This window comes from Pungitius pungitius, chromosome 15 (genome assembly GCF_949316345.1).
Source record: "Pungitius pungitius chromosome 15, fPunPun2.1, whole genome shotgun sequence".
Lineage (NCBI taxonomy): Eukaryota > Metazoa > Chordata > Actinopteri > Perciformes > Gasterosteidae > Pungitius > Pungitius pungitius.
The window spans coordinates 2,268,206-2,283,826 of NC_084914.1; the positions used below are offsets into that span (position 1 = coordinate 2,268,206).

Sequence of the window (15,621 nt, forward strand, 5' to 3'; positions counted from 1 at the left end):
TGTTATTATGGGTAAATGTATTATGAGCAAAAGTTTGCTTCTGTATGATATGTGGATGTAAAATAAACATGCAAAATAATTGTAACAATCAAAGAACTCTCCGTTTTGCTGTGTTCGAGCGCACCGGGCGCACGTCTAAACCTATCCGCCGTATTAGCAACCAGTACTAGACTTCGTTTAGGACTTCGTCAGTACACCACTCATATCAATACGTAAAAAGAATCTCAATGACATGTCACCCAGAATACAACGCATGATGATGACATTGCAGCGCTATGACTTTGACCTAATATACATGCCAGGTAAATACAAAGTGCTTGCTGTCATACAAAGCACCAGAACTCAACAGTGGCACAGCTGAGGACACCGAAACAGGAGATGCTGAAACACACATCAACATGGTCACTGTCTCACTGCCTGTGTCAGACACTATGCTGCAGCAGATAGCTACAGAGACAGCAAAAGACCCTATGCTTCACAAAGTGTCCCAGTGTAAACAACGGCTAGTCGAAAGGAGTTAGCCCACAGATTGTCCCGGTGCGGACAGAGCTGTGTGTGTCAAAAGGACTTCTGCTGAGAAAGAACAGGATTGTTATCCCACAGGCCATGCGAAAGGACATGCTTCAGCGTCTTCATGAAGGACACCTGGGCGTGGAAAAATATAAGAGAATAGCATGTGAAACAATCTACTGGCCAGGTATCAACAAAGACATAGAGGAAATTATGTGAAAAATGTGACATCTGCCTCAGACACCACTACAAACAAGTCAAGCAGCCAATGCTGATGGCCGACCTTCCCACTGCTCATTGGCAAAAGGTGGGCACATATTTATTTCATCTGTATGGCAAGGACTATCTTCTTGTTATAGACTATTACTCAAACTACCCTGAGATTGCGCGACTCTCCAGCACCACCGCACAGTCTGTTATACTGCACATTAAAGGGTTCTTTGCCAGACACAATTCAATTTTCAATTTATTTTATTTTGTATAGCCCAAAATCGCAAATTTGCCTCAGAGGGCTTTACAGTCTGTACACATGCAACATCCTCTGTCCCCAAACCCTCACATCGGCACAGGAACAACTCCCCAAAATATGAAAAAACCCTTCAATGGGGAAAAAAGGGAAGAAACCTTAGGTAGATCGTCAGAGGAGGGATCCCTCTCCCGGGATGGACAGACTGCAATGGATGTCATGTGTACAGAATCAACAATGTAAAAGATGTACAATACATTCAATTCCTCTAACAGAAATGATACAAGTAATTGCAAGTAGCAGAACAAGTGTACAGCAGGACCACTGCAGGGACAACCACCATCAGATAGAACCACCATCCACAGAGGCTTCTGTGGGGAGGGAGAGCAGAAAGATGTTGGTTTATGATGACAGTAATATGAATCCTATTTAAAGTAATGATGATGGCAGCAGCAGGTGTCAGCAGAGCCATGAGCCAGGAGTCAGAACCGGGGTCCGCACGAAACTATGATCCACGGAGACCTGCTAGGCGAGAAAGCACAAAAAACTCCTGGAAAGAAGCTGAATTAGTGATGTACATTAATAAAACATGGATGATTGTGGGAGGAGAGAGTGAGAGAGTGAGAGAGGGGTTCGGTGTGTCCTAAGAAGTCCCCCGGCAGTCTAAGCCTAGAGCAGCTTAACTAAGGGCTGGTCCAGGCTAACCTGAGCCAGCCCTAACTATAAGCAATATCAAAGAGGAACGTTTTAAGCTTTATCTTAAATGAACTGACCGAGTCCGCCCCCCGGACTGAAAGTGGAAGCTGGTTCCACAAAAGAGGAGCTTGATAACTGAAGGCTCTGGCCCCCATCCTACTTTTTAAAACTCTAGGAACCACAAGTAGCCTAGCATCTACGGAGCGCAGATGCCTTGTAGGGCAATACGGTCTAACAAGCTCTTTAAGATAAGACGGTGCCTCACCAGTTAGTGCTTTGTAGGTGAGGAGAAGTACGTTAAATTCTATTCTTGATTTAACAGGAAGCCAGTGCAGAGAAGTTAATACAGGAGTTATATGATCCCATTTCTTACTTCTTGTTAATACACGTGCTGCAGCATTCTGAATCAGCTGGAGAGGTTTAAGCGATTTACAAGAGCAGCCTGATAACAAAGAATTACAGTAATCCAGTCTAGAAGTAACAAATGCATGAACTAGTTTTTCTGCATCACTTTGAGACAGGAAGTTCCTGATTTTCGATATATTACGTAGATGAAAAAAGGCAGTCCTTGAAGTCTTCTTTATATGAGAGTTGAAGGACATATCCTGGTCGAAGAGAACTCCAAGATTTTTGACGGTGCTGTTGGATACCAGAGCAATTCCATCCATAGAGACTGTATCACGTGACAGCTGACTTCGAAGGCGCTCTGGGCCTATCATGATAACTTCCGTTTTTTCCGAGTTTAACATCAGGAAGTTGCAGGTCATCCAAGTTTTGATGTCTCCAAGACAATCCTGAAGTCTAACAAGCTGGTTGGTGTCTTCTGGCTTGATCGATAGATACAGTTGAGTATCGTCTGCATAACAATGGAAGTTTATGCGGTGTTTTCTGATAACGTCGCCCAAAGGAAGCATATACAGGGTAAATAGAATCGGTCCAAGCACAGAACCTTGTGGGACTCCGTGACCAACATTCGTGGTCCTTGATGATTCACCGTTCACAAACACAAACTGGGATCGATCCAATAAATAAGATTTAAACCAGCTGAGTGCAGTTCCTTTGATGCCAATCAAGTGTTCCAGTCTCTGCAGCAGGATACGGTGATCGATGGTGTCAAATGCAGCACTGAGGTCCAGCAATACAAGAAAAGAGACAAGTCCTTGGTCCGATGCAAGTAGAAGATCATTTGTAATTTCACCAGTGCCGTTTCTGTGCTGTGATGCACTCGAAATCCTGACTGGAAATCCTCGAACAAAGCATTGTTTTGTAGAAAGTCACATAATTGATTTGTGACAGATTTCTCAAAGATCTTAGCGAGGAAGGGAAGATTAGAGATGGGTCTGTAGTTAGCCAACACCTCTGGAGCTAGAGTAGGTTTCTTAAGAAGAGGTTTAATTACAGCTACCTTGAAGGACTGTGGTACATGTCATATCAACAAAGACAGATTCATAATATCCAGTAGGGATGTGCTAATTAACGGAAAAACTTCCTTAAGCAGCTTAGTTGGAATCGGATCCAGGAGACAAGTGGAAGAGTTGGATTTCAAGATTGTAGAAGTCAGTTGATCAAGGTTGATGGAAGAGAAACCATTCAAGTAGGTATCAGGGCCCACGGCTGCATCCAAGGATCCTACATCCGAGGACGGGTCGGCTCCGGTTGGGGGCAGGAGACCATCAATTTTCTCTTTGATAGTCTGAATTTTATTATTGAAGAAGTTCATAAAGTCGTTACTACTGAGGTCCACAGGAATACACGGCTCGACGGCGCTGTGACTCTCTGTCAGTCTGGCTACAGTGCTGAAGAGAAACCTGGAGTTGTTTTTATTTTTCTCGATTAATGATGAGTAATAAGATGCTCTTGCGTTACAGAGAGCCTTCTTGTATGTTTTAACACTGTCTTGCCAAGTTAGCCTAGATCCTTCTGATTTGGTGGAACGCCATAACCGCTTAAGTTTCCGCACAGTTTTCTTTAAGTTCCGGGTTTGAGAGTTATACCAAGGAGCGAACTTCCTTCTTGTTGCCATTCTTCTTTTGAGGGGAGCAATACCGTCCAGTGCCATTCTCAAAGAGCCTGTGGCAGTATCGACAAGATGGTCAATTTGTGACGGACTGAAGTTTTCACAGGAGTCTTCTGATATCTTGAGAATTTAGGGGCATAAGGATTACTCCCGTGAGGACAGCGTTCGGGGATCCCGGGGTGCTCCCTACCAGCCGGGTCCAGCAGAGAGGTGAAAGCAGATGAGCTGCCGGGGGCGCGCGCCGGTCGGGCACTCTGTGGAAAGGCACAGTCACAAATACGCGGACGGTGAAGGTGCAGGGCAAGACAGGACGAGACGAGTGCTGACGCGTGTGTCTACATTCATGGAATAATCCGACAACAAGACGAGACTAGAGGGAGGGAATAAGAAGCAGGCAAAATCAGGTGGAAGTGGTTTCAGGTGAGACAATGATGAGGACGAGAGGGGAATCAGCTGTGAGGGGTAATGAGGGGAGAGAGAGAGCAAGGGCAGGGGGTGTTTGCCTGAGAGTGCCACAAGAGGGAGACAGGGGACGAAGAGGGAAGAGGAAGCCAGGGGCATGACAGTACCCCCCTCTCAATGAGCGCCCCCAGGCGCTCCTTGAGACAGTTGGCGAGTCCGGAGGAAGTCATCGATGAGTGCGGGATGGACGTCCCGGGAGGGGGTCCAACTCCTCTCCTCTGGGCCGTACCCCTCCCAGTCGATGAGATATTGATGGCCGCGACCCCGGCGGCGCATATCAAGAATACGGCGAACCCTGTAGGCAGGAGCATCTTCGACAAGACTAGGCGATCGAACAGGACGAGGGGGGGGGCGAATGGCGGGCTTGATACAGGAGACATGAAACACAGGGTGGACACGGCGGAACTTAGGCGGGAGGCGAAGCTTCACCGCGACTGGGTTAATGATCTCAGTGATACGGAACGGTCCTATGAAGCGGTTCGATAGTTTCCGTGACTCCGACCGGAGGGGTAAGTTAGAGGTGGATAACCAAACCCTCTGGCCGCGTGCGTAACGCGGGCTCTTAATTCTGCGTCGGTTGGCCGCGGCTGACATGCGTCTACCTGCTCGACAAAGGGCTGATCGCACTCTCTTCCAGGTGCGTTTGCAACGGCTGATAAAGGCCTGCGCGGACGGAACGTTGGAATCTGAGTCTTGGGACGTAAACAGCGGAGGTTGGTAGCCAAGGCAGCAGTGGAAGGGCGAGAGACCGGTACCCGCGGTGGGAAGAGAGTTGTGGGCGTATTCGGCCCAGGATAGTTGTTGCGACCATGACGAGGGGTTCTGATGGGTGAGGCTGCGAAGGATGCGGGCGACGATCTGATTGGTGCGCTCAGCCTGGCCGTTAGTCTGGGGGTGGAACCCGGACGACAGACTAGCGGATGCCCCAATAAGGCGGCAGAACTCCTTCCAGAATTGGGAAGAGAACTGGGGACCCCTATCCGAAACGATATCAGTGGGCAGACCGTGTAACCTAAAAACATTATCAACCACGATCTGGGCGGTCTCCTTGGCGGAGGGGAGTTTAGCGAGCGGAACGAAATGGGCTGACTTAGAGAAGCGATCGACCACAGTAAGGATTACGGTGTTGCCTGCCGAGGGCGGAAGCCCGGTGATAAAGTCGAGAGCTAAATGGGACCAAGGGCGGGTGGGGATGGGTAACGGACGGAGCAGGCCGGCTGGGGGGGAATTGCCGGCCTTGGTCTGCGCGCACGTGGCACAGGAGGCAGTAAACCGACGTGTATCTTGTTCCATGGAGGGCCACCAGAAACGCTGACGAACTACCGCGAGGGTGCCCCGAACGCCGGGGTGGGCAGCTAATTTAGAGCAGTGTCCCCACTGTAGGACCGCCCGGCGCGTTGACACGGGGACAAACAGGAGTCCCTTAGGGCAGTTCTGGGGGGCTACGGTTCGCGAAAGGGCACGCTTAACCAGCTTCTCAATGCCCCAGACGACCATGCCGACCACACGACCCGGGGGGACAATCTCCTCCGGAGTGTTCGGGGGGGAGGAGTCAAAAAGACGAGACAGCGCGTCCGGCTTGATGTTCTTAGACCCCGGGCGATACGAGATGGTGAAGTTAAAACGCGTAAAGAACAGAGCCCAGCGGGCTTGGCGCGCGTTGAGTCTCTTGGCTTTCCGGATGTACTCTAAGTTTCGATGGTCCGTCCATACGATAAAGGGTACGTGGGCTCCCTCCAGCCATTGTCGCCACTCGCCTAATGCCAGACGGATGGCAAGTAGTTCGCGGTTTCCGACGTCGTAATTACGCTCAGCGGGGGATAGGCGGTGGGAAAAAAACGCGCAGGGGTGTATCTTACCATCAGTAACGGAGCGCTGGGAAAGTATAGCCCCGACACCCACCTCTGACGCGTCGACCTCCACTATAAACTGCTTGGTGCAGTCAGGAGTGAGGAGGATGGGCGCGGTAGTGAAAAGGCCCCTAAGGACGTCAAACGCCTTCTGCGCGGGCTCTGACCACCTGAAACGGGACTTGACTGAGGTTAGCACGGTGAGGGGTGCGGCGACTTGGCTGAAGCCTCTTATAAAGCGGCGGTAAAAGTTGGCAAACCCGAGAAAACGTTGTAGCGCGACACGGGAGTCTGGTACGGGCCAGTCAGCGACGGCTTGAACCTTGGCCGGGTCCATACTGATCCCCTCGGCCGAGATGACCGAACCCAGAAACGTGACGGAGGAGGCGTGGAAAGAACATTTCTCGGCTTTGACATAGAGTCTGTTCTCTAGAAGGCGCTGGAGAACACGACGAACCTGTTGGACGTGCACCTGGAGCGATGGTGAAAAGATAAAAATGTCGTCGAGGTAGACAAAGACGAAGATGTTAAGCATGTCCCGCAGGACGTCATTGATTAGAGCTTGAAAAACCGCGGGGGCGTTTACTAAGCCGAAAGGGAGCACCCGGTATTCGAAATGTCCGAGGGGGGTGTTAAACGCAGTCTTCCACTCGTCCCCCTCCCTTATACGCACAAGGTGGTAGGCGTTGCGTAAATCAAGCTTGGTGAAAAATCTAGCTCCCTGCAAGACCTCAAACGCAGACGACATCAGTGGCAGGGGGTAACGGTTCTTGACAGTGATGTCGTTTAGGCCTCGATAGTCTATGCAGGGACGCAGCGAGCCGTCCTTCTTCTTAACAAAGAAGAAACCGGCCCCTGCCGGGGACGCGGAGGGAACGATGGTGCCGGCGTCGAGAGAGTCGGACAGGTACCTCTCTAGCGCTTCGCGTTCGGGAGCGGATAAGGAGTATAGTCTACCCCGCGGGGGCGTTGTGCCCGGGAGAAGGTCTATACTACAGTCATACCGGCGGTGAGGGGGGAGAGAAGTGGCCCGGGAACGGCTGAACACCTCCCGCAAGTCATGATACTCCTCCGGTACTCCTGACAGATCACCTGGCTCCTCCTGAAAAACAGTAGCAGAAGAGACAGGGGGCACGGCAGAGGACAGACAATCAACATGACACGACAGTTTCCACGAGATTACAGAGCCGTTAGCCCAGTTAATCTGGGGGTTATGAAGGACTAGCCATGGGTGGCCTAATACCACCGGAGTATAGGGGGAACGGAAAATCAGGAAGTCTATAGTCTCTCTATGATTTCCTGAAACAGTGAGAGTGAGTGGTAGGGTCTTTCTCTGCACCATGGGAAGGGAGCTACCATCAAGAGCGAACAGGGGGGTGGGGTCATGCAGGTCTGCGAGGGGAATACCTTGTTCTAGAGCCCAAGTCTCGTCAATGAAGTTCCCCTCTGCTCCTGAGTCAACCAATGCGGCGCAGGAGGCAGATGATCCCAGCCACTGGAGATGTACTGGAAGAGAGGTGCAGGACTTAGAAGGAGAGGACCCGGATGTAGCGCTTGTCAGCAACCCTCCGCCTACTGACGAGCGGTGGCTTTTACTGGGCACTTTGAGGCAAAATGGCCAGCCGCAGCACAGTACATGCACAGGCGGTTCATAATCCTGCGCTGTCGTTCTTGTGGAGATATACGGAGCCCCCCCAGCTGCATTGGCTCAGGATCAGCAGGAGATGGTTGCGGAGGGGGTGCTGCCGCAGAGGCCGGAAGTGGCGGAAGGTCCATCCTGCGGGTCCTCCGTCGTGTTTCGAAACGCCTCTCTATGCGGAGAGCCAAATCGACGAGGGCATCGAGGGCATCGGGGACCTCACGGGCAAGGATCTCATCCTTGAGCTCAGGGTTAAGACCCTCGAGGAAACGGGCGACGAGGGCCGTCTCGTTCCAACCACTAGTGGTGGCCAGGGTGCGGAATTCAATAATTCAATTCAATTCATTTTATTTTGTATAGCCCAAAATCGCAAATTACAAATTTGCCTCAGAGGGCTTTACAGTCTGTACACATGCAACATCCTCTGTCCCGAAACCCTCACATCGGCACAGGAAAAACTCCCCAAAATATGAAAAAACCCTTCAATGGGGAAAAAAGGGAAGAAACCTTAGGGAGAACGTCAGAGGAGGGATCCCTCTCCCGGGATGGACAGACTGCAATGGATGTCATGTGTACAGAATCAACAATGTAAAAGATGTACAATACATTCAATTTCTCTAACTGAAATGATACAAGTAATTGCAAGTAGCAGAAGAGGTGTACGGCAGGACCACTGCAGGGACAACCTCCATCAGATCGAACCACCATCCACAGAGGCTTCTGTGGGGAGGGAGAGCAGAAAGATGTTGGTTTTTGATGACAGTAATATGAATCATATTTAAAGTAATGATGATGGCAGCAGCAGGTGTCAGCAGAGCCATGAGCCAGGAGTCAGAACCGGGGTCCGCACGAAACTATGATCCACGGAGACCTGCTAGGCGAGAAAGCACAAAAAACTCCCGGAAAGAAGCTTAATTAGTGATGTACATTAATAAAGCATGGATGATTGTGGGAGGAGAGAGTGAGAGTGAGAGAGGGGCTCGGTGTGTCCTAAGAAGTCCCCCGGCAGTCTAAGCCTAGAGCAGCTTAACTAAGGGCTGGTCCAGGCTAACCTGAGCCAGCCCTAACTATAAGCAATATCAAAGAGGAACGTTTTAAGCTTTATCTTAAATGAACTGACCGAGTCTGCCCCCCGGACTGAAAGTGGAAGCTGGTTCCACAAAAGAGGAGCTTGATAACTGAAGGCTCTGGCCCCCATCCTACTTTTTAAAACTCTAGGAACCACAAGTAGCCCAGCATCTATGGAGCGTAGATGCCTTGTAGGACAATACGGTGTAACAAGCTCTTTAAGATAAGACGGTGCCTCACCAGCAAGTGCCTTGTAGGTGAGGAGAAGTACCTTAAATTCTATTCTTGATTTAACAGGAAGCCAGTGCAGAGAAGTTAATACAGGAGTTATATGATCCCATTTCTTAATAGAGAAGTCCGTGACAGATCTTCCTCCTTGGCGCAGCGTCGATAGGAGGCGGGATGCTTCATCTCCGTGTGCAGACCGGTCGAAAACTCTGATCATCTCTCCCTTGAAGAGGGAAAACTCAGACATGCAGTCTGCCTCTACCTCCCAGTTAGCCACCGCCCACTCTCTTGCGCGCCCGTCGAGAAGGGAAATAACGTAGGCCACTCTGGACCTCTCCCTGGCATAAGTGGACGGCTGGAGAGAAAAAACAACCTCGCATTGGGTGAGGAAAGCTCGACACTGTTTTGGCTCACCCGAGTAGCAAGGCGGGTTGTTAATTCGCGGCTCAGATGAGGTGCGCGCCCCGGTCGACCCAGTAGCCTCGAGGCGATGGAGGTGGAACTGCTGGGTGAGGTCCAAGATCTGGGCGGTCAGGGAGTCTATGGTCCGTCTCGCGGAAGATAGGTCCTCTTCGTGTTTGCCCAAGAGGGCTCCCTGAAGTTCGACGGCCTGGTGGAGAGGATTGCCACTCGCCTGGTCCATCTTCTGGTCGGATTATTCTGTTATGATGGAATGATGGGAAACCAGGAGCGAGATGCAGTAGAGAGTCTTTTAATGGTCAAAAGGAAAAACAGTCCTCAATAACGAATAAACTCAAAGTCCTCTGGCGTTGGCCGGAAACATAACAAAAGCAGACAGGGGAAATCAGGAATTTAGGGGCATAAGGATTACTCCCGTGAGGACAGCGTTCGGGGATCCCGGGGTGCTCCCTACCAGCCGGGTCCAGCAGAGAGGTGAAAGCAGATGAGCTGCCGGGGGCGCGCGCCGGTCGGGCACTCTGTGGAAAGGCACAGTCACAAATACGCGGACGGTGAAGGTGCAGGGCAAGACAGGACGAGACGAGTGCTGACGCGTGTGTCTACATTCATGGAATAATCCGACAACAAGACGAGACTAGAGGGAGGGAATAAGAAGCAGGCAAAATCAGGTGGAAGTGGTTTCAGGTGAGACAATGATGAGGACGAGAGGGGAATCAGCTGTGAGGGGTAATGAGGGGAGAGAGAGAGCAAGGGCAGGGGGTGTTTGCCTGAGAGTGCCACAAGAGGGAGACAGGGGACGAAGAGGGAAGAGGAAGCCAGGGGCATGACATGTACACTATTACAAAGAGAACCGGCTGGATTATTTTCCAGGTTGGTCGTGAACGACTGAAAGTCGACTTTCAAATGAGTTATAATCCAGTTTAGGTCCTAACCCTAAGGTTTGTTAAAACCTAAGAGTCCGAAGACTCCTAACACCTGTAAGAGTGTCACAATGTGTGGTATGACTGTGGAGAGTTTAAAGAGTTTGCGAAGCCCATTGTACCCACAAGCCAATGGCCAGGCTGAAAAGGGAGTACAAATTCTTAAGAGATTTCTGAAGAAAGCCAAGGACGGTAAGACTGATCCTCACCTCGCTTTACTAAGCTACAGAGCTGCACCTCAGTGTCCCCTGCTGAGCTACTGATGTGTCGTCAGCTGCACCACTCTACCGCAATTGCAACAAGGACGAGACAATGACAACTGGAGTAATAAGAAAAAGAGACTCAAAATTAGACATAAAATGGCCTATGACAGAGCTACAAAAAGTCTGGAACCTCTTTCTGAAAAGGACACTGTGAGAATCGAGGGACCTAATGGCTGGGACAGAAGAGCGACCGTGCTCAGTGAAGTTGGACCGAGATCTTACGTCGTGGAAACAGAGGATGGGCATAAAGTGAGGAGAAACAGGAGGAGCCTGTTAAAGAGTCATGAGGACATGGACAAACACGGTGAGGTTAAACCAGAAAAAGAAAGTGATGCACCAAATGCACACCAAGCTGAGCCTCATACCACAGCCTCGCAAATGACTGAACCAATCAGAAGGTCTACTAGACCTAGAAAACCACCTGAGAGATTGAAAAAGTATGATGTTTTACAGTGTTGTTTAAAGTAGAATGCCATGTTATGGTTATTTCTTTATGAGGTACTTGTATTGTGCAACATGTTGACCCTTTGCATTTTCATAAGGTGTTATTGCAATCAAACCTTTGTTTAATCACTTTGGAAAGGAGATGTAATGAGAGGCATTCTATTCAGTAACCACAAGGTGGCAGTATAGCCTTTCCCTACTGTGTGATGCTATATGTGAGGAATAGAAGAACAACCACAGGACGTGGTTGGGGACCATGTGGGGAGTTCTATCAAATAAAGATAAGTTGCAGCTCACAGAAGCTAGCAGCACAAATGTTTATGCGTGACTTCTTGATATACAGAAGGCTGAACATTACATTGAGTTTTTGTGATTTTATTGGGGCAAATTTTTCAACTGAATTAGATAAGTGTCTGGTCCATAAATTCCTTTACGGAATTTTCACTCTTTTGTGAGGCAACAAGCAAATGCTTCTTGATTTCTTCTGTTGCTACTCTTCCAGAAGACACACATGTTATATATATTTTTCATAAATAGTTTTCTATGGTTGATTGTTGTTTTCATTTGTGGATAAATGAATGAAAGAACAAACAAATGCTCATTGGTATAAGTACAATTTCTGCCTTTTCGTGATACAAGGAATGAGGTTTATTTGTCACCTACATAGAAATACTAACGTAAAGCATGTAGTGAAATTTCGTTTGGTGTTAAGCTTTTAATGTGTGAATGTGAAGAAAGAAAGAAAACATTTTTCATAAATAGCAAGGTGTATTTCAAACTTGTTTGAATATTGTCATAGAGATTGCGATGCATTGAATGAATGAACCTTTTTCTGATACAATTGGTTGGAAAGCTTCACTGGTTCACAAAGCTTCACTTAACAATTGTTACACCGAAATATGTGACCCATCAGGAACTGTGACCGCAGAGGGCGCTGTTTCACATCGTCTGCTCGTGCGTGCTTAACAATGGAGGGCGAAGAAGAGCGCCTCCATTTCGGTGTAACACCAGCAGCACGGTGATCACTTTAACGGACCTCCATCACTTCCCGTCTCACCGGGAGAACCGCGACGCACAATCCGCCAGAGAAGCGTCCTCAAGTTGACCAGGATCGACGCGGATAAAACCCTTTTTTTCTTCAATAGAGTCCTTCACACTTTTCTTTTGGGTTCTTTTTTGTTTCCGTTTCTTTTCTCCGGAGAAACAAGAAGTGAATCGTTCTTCACTTCCTGGTTTCATCGCCTCGCTTCCATTTTGCAGAATGAGGTCGTGCTTCGTGCTTCTCTTTGCTTCTCTGCTGACATCATGTGAAGCACAAGGTGAGCACTTTATTATATATATTTTGGGTCAAAGCTTTCATACCGTAGCACTATTTCTCTAATAGACAGTTAGCGCACATCGTGCCACTGTGAACTCTGAGAGGAACTTCCTGTTTTAGTCGAAGCAGCTGCTCCAACTTTTGGCAGTTTTTTTTTCATAATTTGCCAATATATATTTATTTGACAACACGGCCTTTTAGAGTAATGGTGTTGATGGTTGTAATTGGTTTACTAGTAATACGCCGATAGGCTACGTGATAAAAGGCTGAAACCAGGAAGCACCCTGAAGAATGCAAATTGTAAATCTTGATAAGATGCGTTGTGTAACTAACCTCATTTGTACGTATTGGTGAATGTTTTGCTTTTGTAGCATGTTTTTGGTTGATTTCTTGGTTTCGTTGGGCATTTCCGGTTACTTGTTAGAGGGTCCAAGTGAAAGCATTAGAGTCGTTATGCCCAAAAAAGTCTGTAGGGGCAGCAGTCCATGCAATAATATTATAGCGTTCCGTGCCAATAAGGAGCCAGGTTTATGATGAATTGGGTTTATTCTGCTTCTCACCAACCAAACACAGGTCTTCCAACACACCCGACCCGCAACATTCGCGCCTAAAAACCCCGGAAGGGGTTGCACCCCAACCCTGGTCCAAGCAACACTAACAGTAACAGAACCATATACATTTTGGAACTTCAGACACGCTACAATATAATAAAAACACAACAGCAATCAATAAGAATTGCAAAACTAGAAACACAGCATAACACAGCATTAGACTCCTAATAGGCTGACACTCGTACTATGGACTGTATAGTATTGTATCATGTTGTCAAAATGTGAAAATATATTTGCAACAGTCGAGGCACCAGTGTCATAAAGTTGTGGCAGCCTCAACCTGCGGATAAGTCGTACTTAAACTGTATTATACGGTCATATATTGTTGAAATACTAAAAGTAACTGAAATTGCCACGACACTTCTCCCAAACAATCGCAGCACCTTCACCCTCCGTGGCACCACTGCCTTAAACTCCAGCTACCTCCACCAGCCGAGGCACCGCTCCCTTTGGTCGTGGTGATGCTCCTTTAAGTGGAGGCACGGGTCCATTTAGCTCCCTCGACCGAGTGACCGGTACCAGAACTCAAGGCACCGCTCGAGGTACCTCTCTTGACCGAGGAAACACGAGGCCACAACTCACTGCAGCACCGCAACCTGCAACAGGAAGTACCTCAGCGAGCTGCCAGTGTCACGATGTGCGCTAGACCTTCTCCCAATAGAAGTTAGTTTAGAAATACGTTGTTAACCAATCTGTGTTTCTTTGTGGTTACTAAGGATTCGTGATGTTCCTTCTTGTACTGAGCTCTGAGGCAGGAAGTTGTCTCAGTGAAAAATATCAGAGCTTTGAACTGAAAACAATGATCTGTGTCAATGTTAGTAGAAAAATATCATTGCTCTCAGCCAGTTAATATTATTTAATATTTTCCATATTTTGATCGGCAGACAGATCGTAAACACACATTAAACTTCCGTGGTCGAGGGAAAAGTCCTTTTTCAGTTTTCCTTTAAATATGTTCCATATTTTCTCCTTTTTATTCTAATGAATATTGTAACGTTCCAATAGAAGACGTGTGTGACACAGAGGAAACATTGAAGGTGCTTTTAGACACTTTGTAACCACTTGTTGAAACGGGCTGAACGCATCTTTCCCTCCAAGACAAATGTTGACCTTTACTCCTCTCAGAGTTGAACTCCTTCAGTGTTCAGTCTGTGGACGTCTTATTTTCTAAATGCATCCATGTTCAGTGTAGCTGATGCTGGGGGACATTAGTGTGCTGAGAGGGAGGGAAAGAGGACAAAGGGACACAAAGACCCTGTTTTTCACAATGGAAATACTTTGTCACGTCAAGAAGAAGAACTTTGGGCACCAACTTGGTCTCAGTGGGTTTAGTTTGTGCTGTTAAGCTTCTCTGTGTCCTCAGGAAGAGACGACGTGAGACATTTTAAGAGACCTCTGTCACTTCATGTTAAGCAGTGATGAGCTGAAGGTGAACCGCTGGTTCAATGTGTGAGAAATAAAGTAAAGGGATGGAGTAACATTCAGCAATGAATGATTCATCATACGTTGTGTGTGATGTTTATTGTATCATGTGTCTACTGTTTTTACAGGAACCATTGAGACTCCTGTGTTTGTGCTGAAGGGACGTGATCTGCTCCTGAAGCTTCATGATGATCCTCCTGAGGGGGTTTTATTTGTTGAATGGAAATTCAATAAAACAGTCACTTTAGTAAGATTTGAACCTAGTGGAAAAGCAACTGTCACTGAAAGGTTTGAGTTGGGTGGGAATAAATTCTCTGTGATATTGAAGAATCTCCAAGAAGCCGACAGTGGAGTTTATTCTGCTGTAGCAGGAACATCTACAGTAGACAAACTACTAGCTGAATACAAGGTCACAGTTCAAGGTGAGTCTGTAAACATTTCACTGGTAGTTTCTGCCGCCATGTTTCATAAACTCTTCACAGAAACCTCCCCCCCCCTCAGGACCAGTGTCTCCAGTTGAACTGATCGTGGACCGAGTGGACTCCAGCAGCTCAGAGTCATGTGACCTCCATGTGACCTGCAGGACTCACCACTCTCACATCAGCAGCACTTTCAGATGTGTCGACCGGACCTGCAGTCAGGAGGGAGGAGAGCAATCAGAGGTCACGACCTCTGGGGCTTCTCTCCAGGTCTACCTGCTGAACAACGTGATCATCTGTGACCATAGAAACAAGGTTCATTGGACCCAGGACTTGATTCATGCTGAACATCTTTGTCCCTCAAAACCTGGTAAGACTGAAAGAGGAGACGACTTCCTTATAATAATGAACCCTCTGCCCCCCCTCCCCCATGAAAACACCTTATAGTGTCAACCATTAATAACTATAAAATTTGGTAGAACTAAATTCTGTTTTGATTGAATAAATAAAATGATTTCTTACTATAGATCACGTTACAAAGATGTTTTCACAATCCAAACTGCAGTCCGTCAGAAGCACATCAGGCTGTGAACATGTGACACATTCTCAGCTGTGCTGCTTCATTTAAACCAGGAAGACTCTTCTGATCTGGTTCTGATTCTGTTTTACAGATCCTCCCTCTGGCTGGATGATTGCTACTTGCATTCTCATTGCCTTCATGTTTGTGGGTCTAATTGTCTGGCTTCATCGTCAAAGGAGAAGAATCAGTAAGTCCAAGTAAACATTCCAACAAATAATCCCAACATGTGTAAAATCCTCTTTGTTTCCTCTACATAGAAACTCAATGTTTCCAAGTCCTCCAGAACTA

At 47.8% G+C, this 15,621-nt stretch overlaps 1 protein-coding gene across 3 annotated transcripts in view; it reads left to right on the forward strand.

The window, feature by feature from the left end:
• Window positions 1-15,621, forward strand: part of LOC119207491 (uncharacterized) — a 39,928-nt gene that overhangs the window by 2,719 nt on the left and 21,588 nt on the right. The window contains exons 2-5 of one of the 3 annotated variants that reach the window (XM_062557629.1): window positions 12,244-12,302; window positions 14,463-14,756; window positions 14,836-15,123; window positions 15,425-15,520. In XM_062557629.1, coding sequence (XP_062413613.1) covers window positions 12,245-12,302; window positions 14,463-14,756; window positions 14,836-15,123; window positions 15,425-15,520 — 736 coding nt within the window. In that variant the 5' untranslated portion in view covers window position 12,244. Of the gene's footprint in view, window positions 1-11,915; window positions 12,303-14,462; window positions 14,757-14,835; window positions 15,124-15,424; window positions 15,521-15,621 lie in introns of those variants that run through there. The other 2 variants (XM_062557628.1, XM_062557630.1) reach the window with 2 other exon arrangements.